General features: G+C 41.6%; 1 protein-coding gene across 2 annotated transcripts in view; it reads left to right on the forward strand.

The window, feature by feature from the left end:
* LOC114641152 (uncharacterized) overlaps positions 1-19,143 on the forward strand; it is a 513,154-nt gene that overhangs the window by 632 nt on the left and 493,379 nt on the right. Inside the window, exons 2-3 of one of the 2 annotated variants that reach the window (XM_051925981.1) lie at positions 72-137; positions 17,001-17,042. In XM_051925981.1, the coding sequence (XP_051781941.1) occupies positions 131-137; positions 17,001-17,042 (49 nt within the window). In that variant the 5' untranslated portion in view covers positions 72-130. The remainder of the gene's footprint in view (positions 1-71; positions 138-17,000; positions 17,043-19,143) is intronic. The other variant, XM_051925979.1, reaches the window with a different exon arrangement.

The following is a 19,143-nucleotide window of genomic DNA, read 5'->3' on the forward strand; positions in this document are numbered from 1 at the left end:
TGTTGATTCATTCTTTCCCATCCTGCTGTAAGCGCAGCAATTAATTTCTCTTTTTTCTATTTTTACTTCAGATGAAGGTCGGTGGAGACGCCATGCTGCTGCTTCTCCTCTGTAAGTATCAACTCAACGGATGGGCAGTAAGTCATGGGAGTTTGGGAAGGTGCACTGACACATAGTTCAATACCCTATACCCTATATTAAAATCAAAACAAATTAACTTAAACTATATTCTGATACTAGAAAAATAAATATAGAGTTAGATAAATGTCGATAAAAGTTAAGTAGGTTTAATAAAATATGCATCTATGATATATCATTAATTAAAAAGAACAAATTGGTATTAGTGGGCTCCTTTCAAAAAAACGTTAGGGGGGCACGATTAAAACTGATATGAAAACTCGAATTGCAAATATTTAAAAAGGTTGAGAAACACTGGTCTTCACAGAGCTAGATGGCTAATCTGTCATGGCCACCATAGGATTACAACACAGCAGTACAAACAAATTTGTTGTTACGCATTTCCTCACCAAGTGCAGCCGCAGAGTGAGAGACAACTCTGAAAGATGCAAGAATAGATGACACCACTCATTAAGTATAGAACTATCACATGTGAGGGCACAGATTTGTTCAAATAAGACAGACCTCAGTATGTGCGTCTCGGGAACTGCAGGTCTGACATTGTGGTCAGTAGCACAGGAGCGCCGCAGGGGACTGTACTTTCTCTGGTCCTGTTCAGCTTATATACATCGGACTTCCAATACAACTTGGAGTCCTGCCACGTGCAAAAGTTCGCTGACGACACTGCTATCGTGGGCTGCCTCAGGAGAGGGCAGGAGGAGGAGTATAGGGACCTAATCAATGACTTTGTTAAATGGTGCGACTCAAACCACCTACACCTAAATTGTATTCTATCTATCTATCTATCTATCTATCTATCTATCTATCTATCTATCTATCTATCTATCTATCTATCTATCTATCTATCTATCTATCTATCTATCTATCTATCTATCTATCTATCTATCTATCTATCTATCTATCTATCTATCTATCTATCTATCTATCTATCTATCTATCTATCTATTTAAATACATCAAAACAAAGCAGAAGATAATGAACATAAATGAAACACAACATTTGTCCATTCATTAATTTTAGAGCTATGAATAGTTATCAGTGGGAGCGATGAAATTGTAGAAATGAGAGACAAAGTCAGCCCAGACACTGTCAGTGTAAAGGAGATCTGACCAGCTGTCTCCCCCACTGCTCGACCAACAGAGACTGTGCTCGGCCAGCCAGTCTAATGACAGAACCCTTCTACCCAAAGATTCCAGTGCTCCTTTATCTGAGAGGACTTTTTCATAGGCAGGCAAGCAACTTGGCAATAGAGCAGTGGCATCAAGTGCCACATGTGAGTAACAAGAAGAGAAACAGTGCATTACTTATATTTTAGTACTAAGGACTAACCACAGAGATGCAGTCTGCACGGCTAATCAGCAGCTCTAGTCAGGGTATGCTAAACTGTAACAGTGAGTTTTCAGCCTAATTTTACAGCTGAGAGTGAAAGGGCACCTCTTAAAGTAGCAGGCAGTCCATTACACATCTTTGGAACCCTGTAACTGAAAGCTCAACCTCTCACTGTCATTACATTTATCTTTGGATTCATAAGCTGGCCAGCATCTTGAGATCTTAAAGTGTGTTCAGGTTTGTAAGTCATGATAAGTTCAGATAAGTAAACCGGACCTTGGCAATTTAAGGCTTTATACGTTGTAAAAGGAATAGACTCAACACACTTAAAAAGGTTTGGGGCAGCCACCCGTATATTATTCCTGGCTGCAAAAGATTCTTGAATGAATATAGAGATGTTCTCTATACCGAGTCGAAAACAGAACTGTCGATGGTTTGTCAAGATGGCGGTTTTAAGGGATAGGACAGAAAGTGGCGTAAGGGAACCGAAAGTGATGTTCTTCAGTAGTCAGAGTAGGTGCTGGAAGTGATAATCTTCTAGGCGCCAGAACCAGAAGTGATATTTTTCTTGGTGCCACAACCGGAAATGACATCATCTGCTCTGAATCAGACAGGTTTTCCCGCGGCTGGTCTGCAGAGATAACAGGAGAAGGTTTAGTACACCCCGCCACCCCTTGGCCTGTGCGTGGAATTACCATACAACGTCTTCCTAGTCGCAAATGTGTGACATGCCCAACCCCCCCAAAAGCCCAGACCCATCGGGTCGGGCGTACCTGTCCGAGAAGTCGTGGTATCGAGAAAGGGCAATGGCATTGGCTTGCAGTACACCACAGCGATAAATGACCAAATACTTATAAGGCTGTGGATCTAAAAACCACCTTGTGACGCGTGGATTGGACTCCCTATGCAAGGCCATCCACTGTAATGGCGTATGGTCTGTCACAAGAGTGAATTCACGCCCCAAGTGGTAATATCTCAGCTGAGTAATCGCCCATTTAATAGCTAAAACTTCCTGCTCCACTTCCGCATACCTGGTTTCACAATCCAGCAGTTTCCGGCTCAGGTACAAAATGGGGTATTCAACTCCATCGACTCTTTGGCTCAGCACGGCTCCAAGACCTGTGCCCGAAGCGTCCGTCTGGAGGATGATATTGTATAGAAAAGCCAGGAGCTTTCAATATAGGGCCATTTTCAGGTCACTGAATACAGCCTCTGATGTCTCATACAATACCACGTGAATAGGTCTCCCCTTCTTTGTGAGGTTTGTCAAGGGCGTTACTCTCTCAGAAAAACAGGGTACAAACCAGCGATAGTAACCCGCTTAGCCGAGAAAGGCCTGAATCTGCCTCTTGTTTATTGGACGGGGCCAATTCAAAATGGCATTTATTTTAGAACACTGTGGCTCACCGTACCCCTGCCCACTAGTTAGCCTAAATATTTGGCTTCGACCAACCCAAAGTAGCATTTCTTCGGATTAAAACGAAGACCAGCTTTTGCTAGTGACCGCAATACAGCTCGAACCTGCTGTAAATGTTCCTCCTATGTGTTGGAATAGATGACAACGTCATCCAAGTAGGCAGCACTATATGAGTTATGAGAATGGAGCACTTTGTCCACCAGACGTGGGAATGTCGCAGGTGCCTCAGCAATCCAAATGGGAGAACACGATACTGCCAGTGTCTGCTAGCTGTGCTAAACGCTGTCTTTTCCTTAGCGGAGTCCATTAAGGGAACCTGTCAATACCCCTTAGTCATATTTAAAGTAGTCAAGAATTTAGTGTTACCTAGCTACTCGCGGCATCGGATAGGCATCAAATTGGGAGACTTGGTTAAACCGACGGAAGTCATTGTAGAACCTCCAACTTCCATCAGGCTTACTGACCATGACAATAGGACTGGACCAGGGACTATAACTTTCCTCAGTCACACCAAGGTCCAGCATGCATCTGATATCCAGCTCCACTTCAGACTTTTTTGCCTGGGGATTCAGTAAAACTAATGGTGATGCCAGCTGAGCAACAGTCGCAGAATGTTGTTGTGATCTTATCATTCCCTTTAATAACTCACATCTCTGTTTAATCTGTATTCAAATACATATAGTTCTCCTCCATCCACTCCTTTAACTCATTGATGCAACTAATCATGGACAGCATCGGAAAAACATGATTTGATCTGAAAAAGGTATAACTGAGAGTCATCTGCACAAGTTATATTTTCAAATGATAGTTCCCAATGGCAGCAAGTGAAAATGATACATGTCTCGGTACTGATCCTTTGCAGGACACCATATTTAACTTCTGAGTAAAATGATAAAGCACTGTCAGAACGTTTCTGTATGTACTGGAATCAATTTGATAAATAAATAAATATTTACTAAACAACGCAAGGACAGAGCCCAATGTAATTTACCAGTCTGTGCAGTAAAATAGGACAGTCAATAGTGTCAAACGTCACACTTAAATTTAACAACATAATTACTGTGGAATTTTCTTCATTAGAGGATATCAGAATGTCATTTACAACACAAGGTGTTAGTACCATTTCTGTACTATGACAGATGTGAAAGCCAAACTGGAATTTCTCAGATAATTTGTTAAGTGTGAAGTAAGACTGATGCTGATTGGTGACTACTTTTAGAATGTTTTCAGAAAGCATTTGAGGGGTTGGGCATCAAACCAAAAGAAGTGGAAGTTCAGGGTGATGTTTTTAGATGGGTACAGAATTGGCTCAGACACAGGAAGCAGAGGGTGATGGTGTGAGGAACCTCATCAGAATTGGCCGATGTTAAGAGTGGTGACCAACATGGGTCAGTGCTGGGGCTGCTGCTATTTTTAATAAATATAAATGATTTAGATAGGAATTTAAAGAACAAGCTAGTTAGGTTTGCAGATGATACCAAACTTGGCAGATAGGCAGATAATTTGGAATCCGTTATATCATTACAGAAGGACTTGGATAGCAGACAGGCTTGGGCAGATGTGCAGCAGATGACATTTTATGTTGATAAATGTAAAGAATTACATGTAGTAAGCAAAAATGTGAAGTTTGAATATACAATTGGAGGTCTGAACATCAAAAGTACACCGTATGAGAAGGATTTATAGTGGACTCGACACAATCAACTTTCAGACAGTGTTCAGAAGCCATTAAGAATGTTTACAGAATGTCAGGTTATATAGTGCCTTGAGGTATGGAGTACAAGTCACAGGAGTTTATGCACAACCTTTATAACACACTGGTGAGGTCTCATCTGGAGTCCTGGGGGCAGTTTGGGCTACAAAAAGGACATAGCAGCACTAGAAAAGGTCCAGAGAAGAGTGACTAGGCTGATTCAGGGCTACAGGGGATGAGTTATGAGGAAAGATTAAAAGAGCTGAGCCTTTACAGTTTAAGCAAAAGAAGATTAAGAGGTGACATGATTGAAGTGTTTAAAATTATGAAGTGAATTAGTCCAGTGGATCGAGACTGTTATTTTAAAATGAGTTCATCAAGAACACGGGGATACCATTGGAAACTTGTTAAGGGTAAATTTCACAAAATAATTAGGAAGTGTTTCCTTCACACAGAGAACCACAGTCATGTGGAATAAGTGACCAAGTTGTGTGGTGGACAGCAAGACTGTAGGAACTTTCAAAACTCAACTTGATGTTATTTTAGAAGAATTAAGTGGACAGGACTGGTGAGCATTGTTGGGCTGAATGGCCTGCCCTTGTCCAAATTCTTCTAACGTTCTAATGTTCCACATTTTCATGTGTATATAGAGAAAGGGTAAATCTGAAACGGGTCTGTAATTATTAGGTGTATGTAGGTCAAGGTCTGACTTTTTAGGTAATGGTCTGATAACTGACACTTTCAGTGCATCTGGAATGTCACTGTTCAATAATGAGCTACTGAGAAGGCTAACAATGGGCGCCGCCAGAACATCCATTGAGCTTTTTATACTTTTTGTTGGGACAAGATCTCAGTAGCAGGTAGTAGATTTCATTTCAGAAATTAAAGTTAAACCTTCCTGTTCTGTTACAAGTTAAGACCTACTAAAGTGGTGTGTGCTTAATCTGGTATTAAGTTTATAAGATGGCGCTGAGATCCGTGATCTTATATTGTCAGTTTCTTCATTAAGGAAGTTCCTAAAGTCTACAATGCTAATGCTTTTCGGTATTTTGCACTGTAGTTCCAAATTCCCATTTGTTACATTAGTGACCATTCTACACAGTACACGAGAATTATTACTGGTGATATTTATTATTCTAGAATAGCAATCTGATTAGCTTTGTGAAAAGTGCTTTTTTATACTTTTTAACAAGTCCTTCAGCTTTGTTGCTCTCCCTCTACGCTCCAGTTTTCAACATTTTAGTTTAAGAGCTTGAGAGCTCTCATTAAGCCAGGGTGAGCTGCATAGTTTTAAGTGTTCTTTAACATCGCCTCATGTGGAGTGGTGTGGAAATGTATAAATGGCCGTATTAATATACTGTAATCCTTCGCTATATCGCGCGTCGACTTTCGCGGCTTGACTCTATTGCGGATTTTATATGTAAGCATATCTAAATATATAACGTGGGTTTCTGCGGGCAATGGGTCTTTTTACTTCTGGTACATGCTTCCTCAGTTGGTTTTCCCAGTTGATTTCATACAAGGGACGCTATTGGCGAATGGCTGAGAAACTACCCAATCAGAGCACACAGTTAAGTTCCTGTGTGCTGATTGGCTCAATGACGGTGCGCCGAATTCGATTCCACTGCGTTAACCAGAAAATCTTGTCTCGCTCATTCAGCATCAACATGTTGTGCTGTGCAATTAGAACAGCGGCGTATCCAAGGCATTCGGCACCACAAAAAGCAAAAAAATCTAAAATGAAAGTGTTCATATTGCTTAGAACATTTTAAAGAATATTTAAAATAAGAGCTTTACCAGCTTATTTGCACAGTTTTTCAATGTACAGTACTGTGTAGGGATAATTATAAGCCATTTATTTTATTAGTTATTGCTTGTAGTGAACTGCAAAGTTTCGTTGCTCTTCCAAATGAATGAAATTATTGGGTAAACTCAGAACTATTTAGAGTCATGATGAAGTCATTCAGTTAATACTAAGAGTGGTGCAGGAACAGAATTGTATCCACCGTTGAAAGTTTGGCACAGTTCTCTTCTGGTCTCTCATCCTGCCTACTGCTCTACTCGCAGGGGTGCTTGCTTAACACACTGCGGACACGTCTAACAAACGCCAGCCCAACACATCTTTCACATCTTCCATGATGTGATTACGCTTTGTGTGGTTGTGAACTTCATCTCTGTTTTCTTTCACAGGTTCCTTCACCCATTCCTCAAACTCCGCCAACTACAGTCTTCTTCTCTTGGCTGCAGGTTCACTTAGCAGATCATCACCCGATGTGAAACAGGCTACGAAACCCCTGGACTCTTAGTGAACATCTCCCCTCTCGGTATCGAGAATCATGCGTAACCAGCAGAGTTTAGGCCATACGAATATAGAAAGTTTGTGCACTGGCCCTATTTTTAACTTTTTGTTTATCCATTCTGGATGTCTTTAGTGGATTATTACTTGATGTGGGCTGTCTGTGCCCACACGTTTGCAGTGGCGTTTAAGTCTCTCATGCCATAATACAACCAGATTAAGCATTGGGTACTAGTCACCTTTCAGTTCCCTCTGAGCCTGCCACAATGGGCAAAAAAGTTCCAAAAGGAAGTCTAGGACATCCGGAGCTATATTATCAACTCTTTGGGTTCCCCTGCGACTTTTAAGCTTTTGTTAAAGCTCAATGTACGCATTCTTCATTTAGTGTAAGGTGAGAAAATCTGTGCTAAACCTGCTGTCAGCTGACTCCTAAGACCTGTTTGCTTCACGAATTTCACTAAGGCCTTTGGAGCCAGCAGTGTTTCTGCCATTTCTGGGACAATATCTAACATTTGGTGCATGCTTGAGAATAGTGTTGTATACGTGGCCCTTGATCAGTTTACCCAGAGAACTTTGTTCATATCAACAGCATCAAATCTGAGCCCATGCATGAGCTGCCCATATGTTGTCACCTGTTTTTGCTTCTTTGAGAGGTAACATTGCAGTGGTAAGCACTCTGCTTTTAAGCTTATACTCAGGTGTGGCATAGTGGAAGGAAGCTGTAAGGTAATTGACCTTCCAGTAATTGTTGGTCCACGTATCTGTGGTCACGTTTATATCAAACATCATCTCTGAGATTTCTCCTGATAACACCCTGTCTTTTTGTCGTTGCAATCTCCTTACCTTTATGAGAGATGGTAGTAGTAGCACACTTTTGACTCGACCTTGGCTCCCAAGTTTGTAAATTCTAAAACCTTTTCCTGCTAATGTTGCAAAAGGTTTAATAACCCAGCCCCAGAGGATGCATAAATGTGTTTCTTCATGTCGGTCCCAAGCCCAGATAAATGGGGAGGGTTACATCAGGAAGGGCATCCGGTATAAAATTTTGCCAAATCAATATGCGGAGAACAATACAAATTTCCGTACCGGATCGATTGAGACCCGGGTTAACAACGACCGCCACCAGTACTGTTAGCCAACAGCGTGCTGACGTAAATTGGGCTACTGTTGGCCAAAGTCTTGGTTTGGACATGTGCAGAGGAGAGATGCTGAGTATATTGGGAGAAAGATGCTAAGGATAGAGCTGCCAGGCAAGAGGAGAAGAAGAAAGCATAAGAGAAGGTTTATGGATGTGGTGAGAGAGGACAAGCAAGTGATGGGGGTGACTGAGCAAGATGACAAGGACAGGAAGATATGGAAGAAGATGATCTGCTGTGGCAACCGCTAACAGGAGCAGCCGAAAGAAGAAGAAGAAGAAGAAGAAGAAGAAGAAGAAGAAGAAGAAGAAGAAACACTGGCAGGAGAAGCCCGTCACATGAAAAGTGTGCACTAACATTGCAATTATTGTATAAGAATTCGTGACAATTGCCTACACGCAAAACATTTACAGTTTTACAACGAACAGTGAACTGTTATTAAAAATGGCCAAGGAGGCCCTAACTGTATGATGACAATTCACTACATTTTATTTTTTCATAGTGCCTTTCCCCAAGTGCTCCAACTTGTCTTCACTCTGAGATTTAGTCTCAAGACGGCTTCTGTCTCTCCACTTGCCAAGTCAAACTTGTGTAATCTGGTGGTTATTCACATGTAAGGTCTGTTAGCTGCTCCAGTTTCTTTCATTTAAGAAACCTTTCTAAATTGAGGTCTGTGGTCTTAACAGATGAGAGATGCTGGGTATATTGGGAGAAGGATGTTAAGGATAGAGCTGCCAGGCAAGAGGAAAAGAGAAAGGCCTAAGATGAGGTTTATGGATGTGGTGAAGGAGGACATGTAAGTGGTGGGTATAACAGAACAAGATGATGAGGACAGAAAGATATGGAAGAAGATGATCCTCTGTAGCAACCCTTAACGGGAGCAGCTGAAAGAAGAAGAAGAAGAAGAAGAAGAAGAAGAAGAAGAAGAAGAAGAAGAAGAAGAAGAAGAAGAAGAAGAAGAAGAAGAAGAAGAAGAAGAAGAAACACTGGCAGGAGAAGCCAGTCACATGAAAAGTGTGCACCAACATTGCAATTATTGTATAAGAATACATGCCAATTGCCTACATGCAAAACATTAATAGTTTTACAACAAACAGGGAACCATTATTAAAAATGGCCAAGGAGGCCCTAACAGTATGATGACAATTCACTTCATTTTATTTTTTCATAGCGCCTTTCCTCAAGTGCTCCACCTTGTCTTCACTCTGAGATTTAGTCTCAAGACGGCTTCTGTCCCTCCACTTGCCAAGTCAAACTTGTGTAATCTGGTGGTTATTCATGTGTAAGGTCTGTTCGCTGCTCCAGTTTGTTTCATTTAAGAAACCTTTCTAAACTGACGTCTGTAGTCTTAACAGAGGAGAGATGCTGGGTATACTGAGAGAAGGTTTACTAAGGATAGAGCTGTCTGGGAAGAGGAAAAGAGAAAGGCCAAAGAGGAGGTTTATGGCTGTGGTGAAGGAGGACATGCAAATGGTGGGTATAACAGAACAAGATGACGAGGACAGAAAGATATGGAAAAAGATGATCCGCTGTGGCAACCCCTAACGCAGCGTTTCTCAACCTTTAAGTATTTGCGACCCGAGTTTTCATAACAGTTTTAATCGCGCCCCCGTAACGTTTTTTTGAAACCCTAATAAAATTTATTCCTATGTTTTTTGCTGCCGTTACACCGCTACAAGTTTCAAATTTTCCTACGAGTAGCGAAATTACACCACATATGGTAACATTCGTGCCCCCTTTTTTGTTACTTCACAGTTTGAGAACCGCTGCCCTAATGGGAGCAGCCAAAAGAAGCAGAAAGAAAGTTGCAAAAGGTTTAATACGACGACAGCAAAAGTCTATGCACTTGTCAGAAATTTGTGTTGTAGCGGTGGTACAGGGGATCAAAACTTCAGCTCCCAGCAGTCCCTGCAGTGGCTCTTATTAGTCATCTACTTAGCTCTTTGAGGGCTGAATATTTTTTCCCCCCCAAAAAAAATATTCATCACCTTTGGCACGGAGGCAGCTTGACGGCCAGCAGGAATGTGCCTAGCTGACTTTGCATGGCAGGCACAGTGTGTTGCAATCTGTTTTGTACCTATTGTCATCGTAATACATTGTGAGTGAACGTTGCCGTAGGCACATCAGCCACACAAACGTGTTCGGCACCATGATCAGCTCATACTGATGCCTCATTTTCATTTTCAATCTCGTTCTCCAGATCACTTGCACCAAATTAGAGAGTTCAACAAGTCAGAGTCAGATTCAGCGTTAATAAGCAAAACGTTGTCAACGGAGTATTTTATGTTTGGTCTCTCACCAGATGCTGCTGCCATTTTAAAGGCTGCTCTAATCTTTACTACTCATGTACGCACAGGAAATCGAGGTCACATCAACAAAGTAAACTTTCCTTCTGGCAAAAAAGAGTCAAACTAAAATGTAATGGCAAGTTTTGTTTGCCAATTACCGCCCCCTACCACTGAAATTTTGACAAAAGTCGACATCCACCCTGCAAGTGTTAAGGTGCATGGGGCTGTTGGGTACAAGGAGGCCAGCATGTCATTTAAAAGAGGGCCAGTGATACCAAAAGGGGGGAAGTATTTTGTGTTTCGTGTCTGAAGTTCCTGTCTGTCCACCTTCTGTTCTGAGACCTGTGGATTCTTGTTCTGTCCGGGATCGTCTCTTGTTTTGGGCTGTGGTCTGTCTGCTATCTTCCTGCTCATGAGGACTGTTGTCATCCTGTGAAAAAAGGAGCGCTCCTGATCCCATTCGCCCATCTTCATTTCATCAGGAAATACCAGTAGGACTGTCTAATAAGAATATAAGTTTAATGTCACTGTGCTCTGTACAAAAATATTTTATAAATCCACTCACATGTACAGGCCGGATTTAGCACAGAGGGGCTCTCACCATTTAGAACTGCTAGGCAAGCATTTGAGGCAAGAAATGGACGACTACGAAAATGGACATTGTACTATTTCTGTGTGCATGAAACTGAATCCTCTCTTTGCCTTGTTTGGGATGGCATGATTTACCTAAGTAAGGGCCGGCACATGGAGAATACAGTATAAAAGACTTAGACAGCAGCCAAACACCTGAAAGTCGACGGACGGATGGGGGATAACGTTATCCCGTCCTGAAAACCCTTCCAGCGCAGCGACAAAAATGGCAGAATGTATACATCGAGATCCCACCTCGATAATGGTCTTGCTATGGCTTCCTTCATCTGTAATGTCATAAATCGTCAGTAAAGAAAGCTAAGTTATTTTCTCTTAGGTGATTTCTTACCGGGTGGCACGGTGGCACAGTGGGAAGCACTGCTGCCTCGCAGTTAGGAGACCTGAGTTCGCTTCCTGGATCCTCCCTGCGTGGAGTTTGCATGTTCTCCCCGTTTCTGCTTGGGTTTCCTCCCACAGTCCAAAGACATGCAGGTTAGGTGCATTGGTGATTCTGTTGTGTGTGTCCTGCTGCAGGCTGGCACCCTGCCTGGTGTTTATTTCCTGCCTTGCGCCCTGTGTTGGCTGGGATTGGCTCCAGCAGACCCCTGTGACCCTGTAGTTAGGATATAATGGGTTCGATAATGGATGGATGGGTGATTTCTTACCGCCATATCACCAAGGGAGGGGTTTCTCCTTTTAATATTATGTCTATATAGGTTCAGGTTACTTAAAACGCCGCAATTAAAAAGAACTTATTCCAATTAGGGAACTAGCGACCCCTAGAGGAACAGACTGATCTTTACATTCCCATTCAAAGTGCTGATCTCTGGACTATCTACCTCCATCACCGCATTTCACCCATTGCGGTTTTCCATGGACTTTATAGTGAGTGTTTATTGTTGTGGTTTGTTTTGTGTTTATTGTACATCGCTGTAAAGGGACTGGGATGGAATTATTCAGCCCGTAATTATATTTTGTTTTTTAGTGTTTAATACATTCTTTAATTGTTTCATCACCTGTTGTTTTTTGTCTCTGCTTGTGAGTGTGTGCGGGTCGGACCAAGGCTGGATGCGTCCCTGGAATCTCCACCAAAAAAATAAATAAATCACTTTGATGGTGAGAACCTTAGCGACACTGAACTGCTACACTGTAATGACAGGAGCCGTTACTGACTTAACATGTGCAAGGATAGTGCTGGGACATGGACATCTGCCTGTGACTGCTCGTGTATGTTGTCGAAATCGAGCAGCCGCACCCAATGTCCTCGTGTCGCTAAAGAGCAGACGTGACAGTTCTTTGGCTCTTAAACTCTAAAACAGCATACATACATAACTCAAACCATCTATACCTGAACACCAGCAAAACCAAGGAGCTGCTGGTGGATTTTAGGAGGCCCAGACCACTCATAGACTCCGTGATCATCAGAGGTGACTGTGTGCAGAGTGTGCAGACCTATAAATACCTGGGAGTGAAGCTGGATGATAAATTGGACTGGACTGCCAATACTGAAGATCTGTGCAAGAGAGGACAGAGCCGGCTATATTTCCTTAGAAGGCTGGCGTCCTTCAACATCTGCAATAAGATGCTGCAGATGTTCTATCAGATGGTTGGGGCGAGCGCCCTCTTCTACGCGGTGGTGTGCTGGGGAGGCAGCATAAAGAAGGACGCCTCACGTCTGGACAAACTGGTGAGGAAGGCAGGCTCTATTGTAGGCACAGAGCTGGACAGTCTGACATCTGTGGCAGAGCGACGGGTGCTGAGCAGACTCCTGTCAATCATGGAGAATCCACTGCATCCACTAAACAGGATCATCTCCAGACAGAGGAGCAGCTTCAGCAACAGACTGCTGTCACCGTCCTGCTCCACTGACAGACTGAGGAGATCGTTCCTCCACCACACTATGTGACTCTTCAGTTCCACTCGGGGGGGTAAACGTTAACATTATACAAAGTTATTGTCTGTTTGTACCTGCATTTTTATCAATCTTTAAATTAATATTGTTAATATCAGTAAGGTGCTGCTGAAGTATGTGAATTTCCCCTTGGGATTAATAAAGTATCTATCTATCTATCTATCTATCTATCTATCTATCTATCTATCTATCTATCTATCTATCTATCTATCTATCTATCTATCTATCTATCTATCTATCTATCTATCTATCTATCTATCTATCTATCTATCTATCTATCTATCTATAACCAAAGAATAGTTTCTTCTTTGTTAAAACAAGGTCATGTTTGTACCACAACTCATCTGGCATTGTGAGTAGTTCTCTGTTTGAGGTTTATGATTTATTTCATCCATTGCTAAGATGGCTACTACAGCTGGAGATCACTCATGTAAAATACGCCCACAAGAGCGAACAGAGGGATATGTGGAGTGGGGGAAATATAAAACAACCTTTGTCACACATGTGCGAGTAGGAGGGAGCTGTATGGACCAAGTGAGAGTAAGTCCACGCCAGGCCAGGGGGTGGCGGGGTGTGCTAAACCTTCTTCTGTTGTCTCTGCAGACCAAACACAGGAAAACCTGTCAGACTCAACTTTGAAGACATCACTTCCGGCCCTGGCGTCCAGAAGCACGTCACTTCCTGTTCCGTTATGTCCCTTCCGGTGCTGGCCTTTAAAGCCACCATGTCCCCAACGATAGGACAGTTCAGTTTGGAAGTCGAGCGGTGCACACGAGTGCTCTTTTATCAAATAGCCATTTGCAGTCAGGGACGATATTATGGGTGGCTGCCCCAAACCTTTTTCTTGTGTTGAGGCTGACCTAGCCTGGCCCGATGCCGATGTTTAATATTAGCAATAGGCCCGAACTCGACCCAAAACCCAATGCTTTGTTGGGGCCTATTGGGCTCACGTCAGGTTGTAGACCTCTAGTGACAGTCATATTATAATCTAAAGTATGAGCCAAATAACTGCAACATGAAGCTGTGCTATTCAGTATAACGGAATCCTAATTCAGTGGGAGAGGTGTGTGGACTTTCCCTATTTTAAGGAAGGAGCTTCATAAAGTGAATTTTCATATCCATATTACAATACATTTAAGTTGGAAATATTTTAAAACCACTGCCTGTCCCCCTTTTTTGTTCAGGTAACACCAAATCCTTTAAAAATTGGCAGAATTAGATTAATAATAACACCAGTCAACAAAACAAGCACTAATAAAGCATTGCCCTCCAATAAACAGCTGCTTTACCTAAGTGTTATTCTTGACATTTGACATTCTAAGGAATGGCCTTTCAGTTTTACTCTGGCTTTTCTGATTAGTTCACACTCTGTTTTGGAGCCATGACGCCCAGGATAATGTGAGAAGACACGTGAGCGACACACATGACAGGGTGAGAGCGTGAGTGAACCACAGCACATGAATGCAGGAGATCAAGCTCAGCCCCGTTGAGCTGCACAACTGCCTAAACAGCGATTGTGCATCGCCAATATCCAGCCCCACCCCCAAACATTCAGCCCTGCCCCATTTAACAGGCTGCAGTGTGATGTATTTGGAATGACCAGGGGCCTCACGTATAACGCCTTGCATGGAATTCATACTAAAACATGGCGTAAGGACATATCTAGAAATGTGCGTATGCACAAAAAATTTCATATGCCTAAAACTGCATACGCCAAGTTCTACACAATTCCTTTTTATAATCCCAATCAATGTGAATTGTAATGCACCACGCATGTGCCTACAGACCCACCCCAGCTGCTCCCAGAATTGCTCCTATTTGAATATGCAAATCAATATAAATAGCTCCTTCTGTTCAGTGTTTTGTTAGAAGACAATGGCAAAAGCACATGTAAAAATCAGGAATAGTCTCCCCTAGACTTTCTCTTATATATTTTTATATTATGAACCTTATGAACCATCAATATCAAATCATATCAAATTAATAAAATATTGAACAATTATTATAATAGTAAAGTGGAATAAATCAGACTCTGCAGCTGCATGAATTTAAGGTAAATTACCACTTCCAGTTAGCAGTGATAGCCCACAAGTTGATAGAAATCTATGTTTTGTACCAAATACTTGTATGCAAAATTTGGTTGACCCAAGTGAAAGCGTACTCAGGTCATCATGTTTACACACGCACACACTCACACTCACACACACATATACACACAGACATAATCTCAAAAATTGTATTTTCAGACTCAGGGAGGTCTAAAACATCAACTTTCATCAAAATCTTAAAATAAAATTTTTTGAGGATTCCAATATTTTCCCTATACTTTGCATACAAGAAAGTAAAAAGCTTCTAAAGCACCAGCTGTTGGAAGGACAAATGTAATGCATTTCATTATTAAAAATGATGCGACGTCTGTCAGAATAGAAAACACAATTCATTTCATTACTAATTGGAATGACAAATGCAATGTATTTCTTTACAGAAAATGTTTGTTATGAACCATCTGCTGGATTGAGAAATGCAATGTAAAATATTTGTAACACATCTTCAGTTAGAAAAATGCATTTCCTTTATACTTTGAGTGTCTAATGCAATGTATTTTAGTATGAGATAAGTTTCTGATATGCTGTGTGTGGGAATTAATAATGCATGCCATTTCATTATTTAAAAAGTGTGGTGATGTGCCATTTGTTGGAATGAAAAAGGCAATGCATTTCTTTTCTAGTATGAAAGATTAATGCAATGTATTTTATTACTAGAAAATGTTTGTGATGCATTGTCTGTTGGAATGACAATTCCAATGCATTTCATTGTTAAAAATGTTTCTAATGCGCCAGCTGTTGGAATGACAAATGCAATTCATTTCAGTCAGTCAGTCATTCTCCAACCTGCTTAATCCTAACACAGGGTCACGGGGGTCTGCTGGAGCCAATCCCAGCCAGCACAGGGCGCAAGGCAGGAACTAATCCTGGGCAGGGTGCCAGCCCATCACACACACACCAAGCACGGGACAATTTAGGATCGCCAATCCACCTAACCTGCATGTCTTTGGACTGTGGGAGGAAACCCATGCAGACATGGGGAGAACATACAAACTCCACGCAGGGAGGACCTGGGAAGCGAACCTGGGTCTCCTTACTGTGAGGCAGCAGTGCTACCCGCTGCGCCACCGTGCTGCCCTGCAACTCTTTTCGTTACCGAAAATGTTTGTGATGCACCATCTGCTTGAGTGTCACATGCAATGCATTTCATTACTAAAAATGTTTGGGATGTCCGTTCTGTTGAAATGTCAAATGCACTTCATTTCCTTACTCAAAAATTGAGTATGTGTTCAGGTAAACTATATTTTTGGAGGATTCAGATATCACAGTCGATGTGAAAAGGCGAATCGCATCCACTATCTGAGGGTCACAAGCATATTAGGGCCACGGAGAATAAGAAAATAAAAGGCCTCTGTCGAGAGTAAAGTCGAAGTGTCAACTTTAAACTCTTAGTTTTTCTTTTGTCATTAAAGCAGAGTGTCACCTCCACCTTTAAATCGATGGTTTAATTTACTAGACATTCTCAACTCCCGTCGTATCTAAAGTAGCACGTTAAATGTTTCACATTCTAAGTGTTCTCGGTCTTTCCGTGCTTCTTAAACAGGCCTACGCACCGACTGTTTATACACGAGGCCCCAGAATCTCCATATATGACAAGGGTCCTGAAGATAAGTGAGTGAGTAAAACTTTAGGCAGGTTTATGTAGCCTCTTTTATTTTCTAGTTTAATAATCGAGTAACAAATGAATCTAGAAAAGTATATTGGAATAAAAGGAGCCATTTGAAAATGTAGTGAAGTAGACGTTATGCTCGGGTATTCTCAAAAGTGCAGCCCTGAAGCATTTCTACGTGGTTGGTATTCAACGCGGGCAGCCCATTGAGCTCTCAGTGACTGAGGACTGAAATCCACACAAAAGAGGAGGGTGGTCTCATTTACTGGCCTGTGACATCACTGACAGCACTTTTTTTTTATCAAATTAATTATTTAATGTAAAAAGTGAAAAAACTGCTCAGATACCATCATTCCACCTCTTGAAATGAAAGGAGTCATTTTTACTTTATTTTACTTTAACAATCTAAACAAGTAAATGAAGATTTTAATGTTTTTCTACTTGCAGGTCCTCTAACTGTCTGGAGCTTCACAGTGACGTCCCTCCCAGGTGACACCGTGTCCCTGAACTGTTCACTCAGCATTGGTAACTCTCAGTTCCTTTGGTTCAGACAGCTGCCCGGCCGGCCTCCTCATGCCATTCTGCGGACATTCGGAGCTCAGTCTACAGGATACTTTCTCTACATTAAGCCTGGAAAGCAGTTTTCATGTAAAGAAGGTCACACTTTAGTCATCAAGAATGTCAGCCACGAGGACACTGCAATTTACTACTGTGTTGATCCTGGACAAGACCCCTTCATGTTCAGCAATGGGATTCACCTCACTGGTCAGTTCTTTATGTATATTCTTTTAGCACACCTCACACTCTGATTTAGACTTGTCTTGTGTTCTGTCACTGACCCCTAAAGTTTTCATCACATTTCACTAACATGAGAGTCTTAACCGGTATGAAACGAAAAATAAGATGGTGACTGAGCTTTATCTTCTCTTTCAGTACTCACAAATTATGAAGTGACCCAGACAGGTAAGAATTTTAGAATGTTGATTCAACTTTTAGAAGAAAATATGAGAAGAATTTCTAAAAATGCTCCCGATAATGTAAGGAAATGTAACACTTGAGGCAGGAGTGAAGAAGTGAGGCTGAGCTGAGGTGAGTGTGTCTGATGTAGGCCTTCAGTTCGGCTGAACATGAGTACCCACACAGCCACGTCGAACCACCAATACCAGCAGCAAAACCAAGAACTGCAGAGACACAACAGCGCAGAGAGGAGAAGGAGGATCAATACACGGTGGACATCATGGCGTTAAACACAAAAACCACCTTTACTCCCCTTTACACTCCTCCTACTCCGCACATTAATAAGAAATTTAACAGTTAATAATTCATTATACAGATAGATAGATAGATAGATAGATAGATAGATAGATAGATAGATAGATAGATAGATAGATAGATAGATAGATAGATAGATAGATGTGAAAGACACTATAATAATAATAATAATAATAATAATAATAATAATAATAATAATAGATAGATAGATAGATAGATAGATAGATAGATAGATAGATAGATAGATAGATAGATAGATGTGAAAGACACTATAATAATAATAATAATAATAATAATAATAATAATAATAATAATAATAATAGATAACAAATGGAATAAACTTTGGGAAAGGCAGTTCACAGGGAGACCCCCTTCCAAGTAGGTTAAACGTGTAGTGGGTGTCAAAGAAGGGGGTCAATACAACACAATACACAGAACAGAACACAAGTCCCCCTCCATGTCTTTATTCTTAAGTGATGGTGACGTACCTGTCAGCAGCAGCTTGCTAGAGATGTAATCTGTTTGAAATGAACAAACGCATCTTTTAATTCCATATCGTGCCTTATATGAGACGTGAGATAAAGAATACAAGAGGACAATGGAAAGTAAGAACTTAAAGTTGGGCTAAAAAGAGGAGGTCGAGTTAAATGGCGCCAATAGAGATGTCAGTGTCCTCAGGAAATGGGGAAGGAAGGAAAGACACAGGGATGAAGTGTGACAGTGGAGATGGACATCAAAATAAGTGGGGACAAATGGAAAAATACTGTGGGACAGCGCAGATCAGTGGGTACTGATGTATATCTATCCCTTATATGGCGCCTTTCAGTGTTATTCATCTGTGATGCAGTGCCTTTCATATTTTTCTAATCCTCATTTGATGCCCTGTTCCCTTTGTTCCTTCCTCATTTCTTTTGATGTTTTTCTTCATTAAACCGAGGTGCCCTGCCATGCTGTAGTTGGCGACTCATTCTGGACGTGTCTCAAGCTGCCCCGTGTCCTCGGTTGTCCCCTTTTGACTGTCACTTTTCTTTGTGGTTTCTCTTTTCCAGCTCACCCGTTCTTCCCTTCACCATCAGAGTCTTCAGATGAGCAGCAGCACCGCTATAATGGATGTAAAGTTCTTTTAGTGTCTTCTGTTGTCTTGGCTCTCCTGCTGGTTGCGATGACCCCCTTTGCCGTGTATGGAGCATGTAGACTGACTTGTAAAGGTATGGGTGGTGGACTTCCTGGCTGGATGACCACGACACTTTGGTGGTGCCTCTCTCTGTGATGTCCTCTCACTTGATAAGTACAGAGTGTTGAGTCGTGCACTAAATGT

This window comes from Erpetoichthys calabaricus, chromosome 4 (assembly GCF_900747795.2).
Source record: "Erpetoichthys calabaricus chromosome 4, fErpCal1.3, whole genome shotgun sequence".
Classification (NCBI taxonomy): Eukaryota; Metazoa; Chordata; class Cladistia; order Polypteriformes; family Polypteridae; genus Erpetoichthys; species Erpetoichthys calabaricus.